The sequence below is a fragment of the Oryza sativa genome, chromosome 4 (assembly GCF_034140825.1).
Source record: "Oryza sativa Japonica Group chromosome 4, ASM3414082v1".
Taxonomy (NCBI): domain Eukaryota; kingdom Viridiplantae; phylum Streptophyta; class Magnoliopsida; order Poales; family Poaceae; genus Oryza; species Oryza sativa.
This window is the reverse complement of record NC_089038.1, coordinates 18,216,220-18,226,731: the sequence shown is the minus strand read 5'-3', so window position 1 is coordinate 18,226,731 and position 10,512 is coordinate 18,216,220. Positions and strand designations below refer to the sequence as shown.

The 10,512-nt window shown below is 45.6% G+C and overlaps 2 protein-coding genes across 2 annotated transcripts; both read left to right on the top strand.

The window, feature by feature from the left end:
• LOC9269553 (wall-associated receptor kinase 2) lies at nt 1-2,959 on the top strand. Its single transcript, XM_015778853.3, has 3 exons — nt 1-1,030; nt 1,330-1,497; nt 1,626-2,959. Exons 1-3 carry the CDS (start codon nt 130-132, stop codon nt 2,774-2,776), a joined length of 2,220 nt encoding a protein of 739 aa, XP_015634339.1. The 5' UTR covers nt 1-129; the 3' UTR covers nt 2,777-2,959.
• Nucleotides 2,960-8,506: 5,547 nt separating this feature from the next.
• LOC107277307 (wall-associated receptor kinase 2) lies at nt 8,507-9,316 on the top strand. Its single transcript, XM_015779324.3, has one exon. It carries the CDS (start codon nt 8,507-8,509, stop codon nt 9,314-9,316), a length of 810 nt encoding a protein of 269 aa, XP_015634810.1.
• The last annotated feature ends 1,196 nt before the right edge of the window (nt 9,317-10,512 follow it).

Here is a 10,512-nt window from a genome sequence, read left to right as displayed (position 1 = left end):
TTCATCTCAAATTCTCAACGCTGGCTCTACTCATCTTCATATACAAGCACAAGTCCATAATCACCTATCAAGAAACAGAGGTTTAAGACACAAACAGATAGCTAGGACTAGCTAGTTCATCCATCCACCATGACTAGCCACAGAGGACTAACAACAACAACGCTGTGCCTCGCCATAGCGATTGCTGCAGAGCTCCTCGCTGGGAGAGCAGAGGGGCAATGCCAGAACACCAAGTGTGGCGACGTTGAGATCCCTTACCCATTCAGCACCAGCTTGGACAAGTGCGCCGCGTCCGCCTTCGAATTCGACTGCAACGACACCGGCAACGGCGTCTACAAGCCCTTCTACGGAAATGTGGAGGTGCTCAGCGTCTCCCTCCAGCTTGGCCAGGTCCGGGTGATGAATCACATCTCCTCTTCCTGCTACAACTTATCTTCTAAGGAGATGGACTCCGACACGTGGCAGCTCAACATGACTGGCACGCCGTTCATGCTCTCCGACTCCAACAAGTTCACGGTCGTCGGCTGCCGGACACAAGCCTACATCGCCGACCAGGATTACGTGGGGAAGTACATGAGCGGGTGCGTGTCCGTGTGCCGGCGAGGTGATGTGTGGAAGGCGACAAACGGCACCTGCTCCGGGATAGGCTGCTGCCAGACGGCCATCCCAAAGGGCCTGGATTACTACCAGGCCTTCTTCGACGACAGCAGCATGAACACGTCGGGGATCTACAACCGCACCCCCTGCAGCTACGCGGTGCTAATGGACTCCTCCAACTTCACCTTCTCGACCACCTACTTGACTACATCGGAATTCAACAACACCTATGATGGCCGGGCGCCTATGGTGCTCGATTGGGCCATCCGGAGCGCCAACAGTTGTGAGGAGGCATGGAAGAAGATGGACTCTTACGCGTGCAAAAGTACCAACAGCGAGTGCTTCAACTCAACCAACGGACCTGGCTACACCTGCAACTGCTCCAAAGGGTACGAAGGCAATCCTTACCTCGAAGGACCCAACGGCTGTCGAGGTGAATTTTCCTATAATCCCATCAATACTACATCTAGAATTCTAAAATTGTGACAGTTCATATGAAATAGCTTTCAGCGTGTAGCTTTCATGATTTTGTTTTCTTACTCCATCCGGCTATATTTTTAAGAAATAAGTTTAGTTGGTCCATTTATAAAATTTCCAATACATAGTCTGTTTATGATTCTGACTTTTTTCCATTAATCCCATTTCATATTTGAAATTCTCCCACGTTTCCATTTTCCAGATTACCAAATTCTTTTCCCCACATCTTACAAATTCGTCATTTTTATTTTGTAGATATTGATGAATGTCAAGATTCCAAGACTCATCATTGCTATGGAGAATGCCGTAATAAACCTGGCGGTTTTGATTGTAACTGTCCAGCGGGCAGCAAAGGAAATGCTACCATTCCAGATGGATGCCGAAAAGACTTCCGCTTGCCGCTAAAAGCACGACTGGCAATTGGTAGGCACATGTTTTACAATCTCTTTTTTTTAAGACTATGTTTTACTGCTGCATATCTGGTCGACATCCATGTTAAAACCTACACATGCTCAAATATTTCCACTAATGTCAGATATTTGTTTATCCAGGAGCGGTTATCTGCGTATTAGTTGGCCTCTTTAGTTTCCTTGGATGGGAAGTGATACGCCACAAAAGGAGCATAAAAAAACAAGCACTATTAAGACAGACTCATGAATTTTTTCTACAGCATGGTGGCCAGCTACTTCTGGAAATGATGAAAGTAGAGGGTAATGTTGGATTCACCCTCTATGAGAGAGGGGAGATTGAGACTGCCACAAGTAACTTCAACAAGGAACACATCATCGGTGAAGGTGGCCAGGGAACTGTTTATAGGGCGGCCTTGAACGGAGTTAATGTTGCAATAAAAAAGTGCAAGGAGATCGACGAGAGCAGAAAGATGGAATTTGTGCAGGAGTTGGTCATACTTTGCCGTGTCAGGCATCCCAACATTGTCAAGCTACTTGGATGTTGCCTCCAGTTTGAGGCGCCCATGCTTGTGTACGAGTTCGTGCAGAACAAAACACTACAAGAGTTACTAGATCTCCATAGGAGCAAGAGGTTCCATGTAACTCTTGGAACCCGCATGAGGATCGCTGCAGAATCTGCCGAGGCACTTGCGCATCTTCACTCGTTGCCACACCCTATAATCCACGGCGATGTGAAACCATCCAATATCCTACTTGCTGAGGGATTGATCGCAAAGGTGTCTGACTTTGGCTGCTCGACAATCGATGAGAATACTCAAGCTGTACCCAAAGGAACACCAGGGTATATTGATCCAGACTACCTACTAGAGTACCAACTCACATCTAAGAATGATGTATATAGTTTCGGAGTTATTCTTCTTGAGCTTCTAACTAGTAAGAAGCCGCTGTCAAAAGATAGGAAGAGCCTCACCTTGATGTTTCAGGAGGCAATGGCAGAGGGCACACTCTTTGAGCTCCTTGATAGTGACATGGTTGATGAAGCTAGTATGAGAGTGATGCATCAGGCAGCTGTTCTAGCAAGTCAATGCTTGGTTGTTCCAGGTATGACAAGGCCGACAATGGTGCTGGTGGCAGCGGAGCTCCGGCGCCTAGCACTAGCTGATGAAGTGCAACAATGCCCACAACCGCCGCTTGTACTTGAGGATTTGAGCTTTGTGGAGATGGGAAGCACAACCAGTGGAGTTTATAGCCTTGAGAAGAAAGCTGTGTTGAGCATAGAATTTGCAAGATGATCTATAGACAGTTTGTTGTATTGATTCCCGCGCGTGGTTTGTAGGTGTGTGTTAGATTGAGTTTTCTTCCTAGTGATGAACTGAATCTGTAAAATAGCATAGTAGCATTTAGGTGCGCTTTAGAATTAAAGATAAACATAGTTGTAATAAAATAACTAGTGATGGTATTTATACAGTTCCAAAGTGAGCACAATTTAATTGGTTTGGTTACACTACTACACAAATGTTTTCTAGGACGAGCATCCCAATAGGTTGCAGGCATACCATAAATGCCCGCATCTGCAAAAATCGACCCCCCCATTTTCGCATACGCTTCTTAAGAGGACCGCATGCAAAAATAAGCCTATTTTCACATGTGGTTCTCTTAAGTAATCTGCATGTGAAAAAAGACCCACTCGTTTTCTTTTATTCTCCCCTCCTTGCTCTCTCCTACTAAGTCCTCCTCTTCCCACTCTCTTCTCCTCCACTCCTCTCTCGGCCCTCCTGGCCTCCTCCTCTTCTCCCCCACTCCATCCCAACGGCGGTGGATGGCTCGTGCGACAGGCGCGAGCTCTAGCAACGGCGGTGGGGGAGGGCATAGGAGGTGTGCAACGGAGGCGGCGGCAGTTCCCCACGGGGAGAACAGTGGAGGAGGCACCCATCGGCGGCCCTCCCGCCACGTGGATCTGAGGACGGCAGTCCCCCCATGCGCGGATCCAGAGGCGGCTGCCCTCCCCCGCGACGACGATGACCTCGATAGCGACAATGACGAGACGGCCTAGGTGGAGGCAGCGGTCTAGGGTTTCGAGTGGCGGTGGCGACTAGATGGTGGCAAATCTAGGGTTTCAGGGTAGGGTTTGGTTTTTTTTTTGTTTTTTCACAGACGGGTGACTTAAGCGCCCGCACCCACATGGAAAAATGACGATTTTTGCACATACCTGGGTGCAGATGGGTCAGGGCCCGCACGCGAAAATTTGTTTAGGCCGTCTGGAAAAATTGTTTATGTACTAGTGTTATTTATGATGGGACATGCCTTTCCGTGTCTGCTCATTTTTTGGCTAATTATTATTTTTAATGCCAGTCGATGTACTTATTGACATTGATTTTTTTTAAAAAAAAGTTATATAGTTGAAAGAGAATTCTTTATCTCCATGTTCATCACTCATCAGTCTTGTATATCGTGTGGAGCCAAACAAGTTGCCGCACCAGTCGTGGATGCAATCTGATCGAGGCTATACAAGTTTCGACGAGCTAACATACGCTTCTTGTTTAGGTGTGATTGGCTTTCTTACCTTTCTGCTTAAAATAACCCGAGGTAGGTAGCTTGATGGGGTGGCCTTCACAGCTCGTTGTTCCACCCACGTTCTGATTTGCTTTGCCGAGAAATAATTGATGGCTTCGAGAGGTGCCTGCCGCGTACTCTGTCTGCGTCTCAAGAAAAGCCTCTAGCGGGCGACGACTTGACTTGACACGGGAATGACCGTCCACGCGCGCCGGGCCAGGTTGACGCGCAATAGTGCCCACCAACACTGTGACGCCGAAACCGTTTTTTTTTTTTTTTTTTGAGAACCAGGAATTTATTAAACTTAGAAGCATAGTACATGCTTGAGAGTACAATTAAGGGACTCGAAATGATTGAAAAGAATTCTAGCACAACAGTCCCTTGTTGGATAGGCAATATGGGAAATGTTTTGACAATTGAAGATTAGTGCCCACCGACACTGTGACGCCGAAACCGCTAATTAGCAGTTGGCTGCGCGTCCTTCTTCCGCGTGGACAGGAAACTCGTCGCTCGTTAGCTCGTTCGACTCGCGACAAGATGGACTTAGCTTGGATCGACTCGTTTCATTTTTCTGACGAACCGAGCTGACATTTTAACTTGTTATATATAATGAGCCAACTCGAGCTAGCTCGCGAGCTACTAGCCTTAACAAGCTAGACTAACCCTACCTTAGCAGGTCACAGGCCCACAGTCACATAGCACGTAGGGCTATATTTTTGGAAGACCGAGCCCAATAGAGCATCAATCAGATCAAAACCCTAGTCACCCCATCCGATCGTGCCTCTGTCTCCACTCTCTTCATCCCTCTGCCGCCCTAGCGTAGCGCCGTAGCTGCATTGCAGAGCGCGACCACTGCGCGCCCCCACATCTCCACCGCTTTGCCGCCACGCGCCCGTGCATCTCCTTCTTGGGCACATCTCCTTCTTGGGTACAAAAGTTGTAATATGTAATGAAATGGAATTAATGCAGGGTGTCATAGACTGGATTTGTGTAAAGCACTCCTATTTTCTGGCGTGGTATGAAGCAATGTAGCGGAGCTTGAGCCGGTTTGGCTCTGCACGAATTTTATGTGATTTGCTGCTTTTTTTTCCTTCTTTCTTAATGTACACTATTTGAGTTTTTTATTTGCAAGCTATTTTCCTCTTGTTAGGTCAGTATTTGATGCATTGGCTCACGAGCTAAATGATCAAGCTCGAGCTTTGCAACGAGTCGAGCCGAGCTGGGTATTTAGCTCGTGATAATAACTACTTAACGAGTCGAGCTAAGCCAACTCGTTAATTATCTTAACGATTTAGATCGAGTTGAGCTGACTCGCTATCCACCCTACGCGCGGCACAGCCATGTGGCGCGCGAGGAGACCCTGGCGGCGGGAGGGCGCGTGGTAAGGTGACATGTGGCGGTTTTTTCTCGCTTTTCTTTTTTTTCTAGGTTTTTCTTTTTTCCTTTTTTTGTTTTCTAATATTTATATATATAGCACATATACAAACTTTGTATAAGTAGCGTTCTTTTGGTTTTTTAATACGTACGTATACAAATTTTATATACGCACATAATAATGCATATATTTTTTTTACACATTGAAATTTTACCGTACACCGAGTTGCTTGAAGGCTTTTGAAGCCCAATCGTACATTCGTACCGCTCGAGCGGAGGACCGAGGACACGTCGGCGGTCCAGAGGCCCAGAGCACAGTGTTGCAGCCCACATGCCGATTGTATAGGCCGGCTGAGAAAAATTCCAACTCGGGCACTACAAAATAGACTTTTTTCTTTCTCCTGTCCCAATTGAGTCCACTTCGAGCTGGCCCAGTGGACGGGAGTGCCTGGAGTGGTCCAAGCAGTGGAATACTGGAATGGGGCGCCCCTAATGCGCGATCAGTCGCGCGGTCACGCGGGCACGCGACCATCAGATCCACTACTACTACTCGTACACTACTACTATAACTCATACACTACGGGTTTTGGTACAGCTCCAACTCCTAAATATAACTCCAGGAGTTGAGTCTGGAGTGGAGTTGTGGAGCTGCCTAAACCCAGCTCCACAACTCTAGCACATTTTGTGAGAGAGCTTCACCTAACTCCACTTCCAATTTTGGTGGAGCTGAAACTATTTGGCTGAGCTCCAGCTCTAGGAGGGGTGGAGCTGGAGCTGGAGCTGTGCCAAACAGGCCCTACTACTGCTACTACTACATGTATATATATATATATATGTACATGTATATACTTTGTATACATACATATAAATTTGTATTATTGTATACATATGTATAAATTTTGTATTAATAATATAAAGTTTCTATATATGTATACAAAATATATACATACGTGTATATATAATTTTTATGTGTACCAAAAATCGATGTATACAAAATATACACATATACAAACTTTATATACACGTGTACAAACTTTGCATACGCGTATACAAACTTTACATACGTATATATAAACTTATATAAACTTTGCATATATGTATACAAACCTTGTATATGTACATATTAAAAACCGAGAGAAAAAAATACGAATACAAAGTTTGTATACGTATGAATACAAACTTGGTATAACACGAATACAAACTTTGTAATATGTACATCTTAAAAAAAGGGGAACCAAAAACGGAAGAGAAACGAAAAAAACAAAAAAAAAGGGAAGAGAAATGAAAAAAACAAAAAAAACGGAAGAGAAACGAAAAAAACCAAAAAAAGGGAAAAATCGCTCCTCAGTCGCGGCGCGCCGTCCGCCGACCTCTCCGCGCGCGACACATGTCCAGTCGCGCGGAGGAGGGCGCGCGCAACTAGCCGCCCCTTAGCTTTTTCGACTGGAATGGGCTGGCCTCTTGTTGGAATGCTTGCTTGCAACTTTCAGCAACCCACTCTATAGCTCACTTGCCTGTCCTTTCTAGTGTAGTTATCAAGATTGGATCGGATATCGACGGAAGATATAGGGTGGAAACAACGTATCTATAGTAATAACCTGAAAACTACCGTTGAATTAAAAATTGAACGTCTGAGATTCGTCCACGTCATAACGAGTAAAAAATTTTACTCATAGATTTACTCATGACGTGGATGAATCTTAGACGTTTATTATTCGATCCAACGATAGTTGTTTCCACAACATATATGGTTTGCACTATATATATTTTCTCGGATATCGAACTGGTCAAAGGCCTCGATTCATGAAAATCGATTTTTACTTCATGAAAATATATATCGCTCTGCAGTATTGCGATCGATCAAGCGACAAATTAATTAGAAACCACTTGGCGCAAGAGTACTGGAGATCGAAGGATTATGATCAATTCAATGTCTTTTCCTAAGCAACAAGAGGAGGAAGCGAATCAAGAACTCTCCCAAGTGATTTCCATGAGCCATTCCACTCGACCACCCGTCCATTCATCACACAGCTCAGCTCCCAACTCCCTGTCACAGCTCCACGACTAGTTCCGGCAACAGCCAGCTGGCCGTGCCGATCGACCAGGCGTCTCGCCAGGCCACATGTTTTTTCCCGGTGTGTTTACTCCCATTTATTCAAAGTAGCAGTAGCAGTAAAAAAATTGGGTTCCCATCTAAAGCACTGACGACAATTAAAAAAAGGGGTATTCAAGTTTTCACAAGGGAATGAAAATCTGCTTGTATTAATTATTGGCACAAAGTTTTTACATATGACAGAAAATTACCGTCAGAAAAACGTACGAAATCATAAAAATGTTGCGTATACACCCTAATTTTCTAGGCAAGAAAAAGATGCATAATAGTCCATGTACCCCCTAAACTCTTGATATAAGTCTATCTAGCATCTTAAACATTGAAATGAGACATCTAACCTCCTCTAAACTAACTTTGTAATACCGTTCAAATTACTCTCTAGCATTGTTTTGGATGGTAGTTTTGGGTATCTTGGAAACTAAATGAGTGGTTTTGAATATAGCAGGTTTACACATCATCGTCAATAATAGGTCGCCAATATATATTCTATAGTGATGTCACCTTACTATTATATTAACATCTGTCTACATTAAATGAGAACAAAAAAATAAGGGTTAAAAAGTCAAAACTAAAGATTTAGGTGGATATTTTAACGCATATGTCCAATTCATATATCACGTAATAAAACTCTCATCCAACGTATACGTAAATCAGATAGAAAGCTATCTATAAAACCTGGTCAAGGTGCTAGATGGATTTTCAACCAAAATTTAGGGGGTTATTTGGACTTTCTCCTATGAAAATTGAGTACTAGTACGAAACTGTGAAGGCTCCTGCAGATACTAAAATCCACTGAAAGCTACGTTGAAGGCTTATACCCCCTGGCAAGACTTGAAAATTCAAGTCACGCATGCTAGTTTGTTTCACACATACACTATCATCAAGCCGTTTGGTCATTTCCACGCCAGTGCGTATAAACGCCAGTGCATATAAACGGTCAGGAAGACGCCGGATCATCCGACAATTGACGAGTTATTGAGCCATGCAGCTCCAGAAATTAGCAGCAATATTGTTGCTAATTAGTATAGGCCATTCGGCACTGCTCGCCGCCGTTGGAGCGCCGCCGCCGCCTCCTGGCAGCAGCAACTGCTCGACGGCGTGCGGCGGCGTCGATATCCCCTACCCGTTCGGCATCGGCCCTGCAGGCTGCGCGTTGCCCGGCTTCGAGCTCACCTGCCGCGACACCAACAATGGCGGCAAGAAGCCATTCTTGGGGCACGGCGGACACTTCGAGCTGGCCGGCGTGTCCCTGTCCGATGGTCAGGCCCGCGTGTGGAACAACATCTCCTCCTACTGCAACGACACCTCCCAAACCATCATGGATGTGGTGAGCTTCGCTGATCCGTACAGGCTCTCTCAGGCCGGCAACACGTTCGCCGTCGTCGGGTGTCAGGCGGTGGCCGTCGTCGGGGTCGGAGATTCCGCCGATAACATCGTGCGTTTCCTGAGCGGGTGCGTGGCGACCAACTGCGGGCGACGCGGCGATCGCCTCGCCGACGGCGCCTGCTCCGGGGCAGGCTGCTGCCAGACAACGATAACGAAGGGGTTTAACGCCTACCAGGTCGAGTTCCAGAACTACTCGACAGTGTTCAACAGCTCGAAGGATATCTACAACGTCAGCCGCTGCAGCTACGCGGCGCTGATGGAGTCGTCGAGCTTTAGCTTCAGGAGGAGCTACGCGACATCGTCGGAATTCTTCGACGCCAACGGCGGGAGAGTGCCCGTGGTGGTCGAATGGGCCGTCCGGAACGCGAGCAACTGCGTGGAGGCGCGGAAAAACCGAGAATCGTAAGCCTGCGTCAGCATGAACAGTGCGTGCGTCAACTCGTCCAGCGGACCAGGCTACATCTGCAACTGCGCCAAGGGATTCGAGGGCAACCCTTACCTCTAGGGATGCACGTGGGTCGGGCTGGGTCGACCCAAGGTCTGACCCACGATACCCAAGGCGGTGATTTGTGGGTCATGGGTCAAGTCGACCCACAAAACATGCTTAGCCCACTGACCCAAGAGCCATCCATGGGGCGGCCCGCGGCCAACAGCAGCAAGCAAACTGGACCGCATCATACAAGCAAAATGACAGCAGCACAGCAGCACGCAGCACAGCAGCGCGCAGGCATCATACAAACCAAAAATTCGTAGATGATTAATCATTTGACATCAGCTGAAATCGAACAAATACAAGCAAATTGTAGAGCTGAGGATGCAGAGTCAGTTATACAGGTAAATGATACTATTGATAAAATCATCGCCATCAGATGCATAAGGGGTTTCTTGGTTCATAAAAAACTGAAACTAATCATTTTTCAATAGCAGATTTGACCAAACAAATGGTTACAATTATCATTAGGTCATCAACATATCTATTGTCAAGAACATGAGTTGAGGATAAGTCTTTGACATCTCAGCATAAATAGGTGCAATGACACGACATGGTCCACACCAGGAAGCACTGAAATTTTCCACAACCTACAAAACAAAACAGTGAGTATGTCAAAGGTACTAGTTTGCATCAAGAATTTACCAAGTGGATGAGAATGCAAGTGATATTCAGAACAGCTGAGAGTACAATATAATGTTGTTCAACTTGTTTGGATGAGATACAAAATCAACATAAAACAGTCCTAAGTAACAGACAAATGAGGTTTGAATCTTTTACAAACAAACTAGAACAATGGAAAAAAACAGTTCTACACATCAGCATAACTAGAAATGATGTACAGGGTACTAGATAGAATATCTGAATGCAGTTTTCATGGATCATTTCTGTCTTAATAACTAGAATATCAGATTTTTTTCACTCTCATCCAGAGTCAGTTATACAGGTGCATTTCAGTAGCAGCTAATTGATGCCAATAGTAATTATATGTCAGGTAAAAGCCTGGAGCACAAACAGAGCTATCGAACAGTAAAAGCCTCATTACATAACAATTTCCGGTAAACAACACGATTACTAATGCACTGGAATTACCTATCAAGGCATCAAGTTTC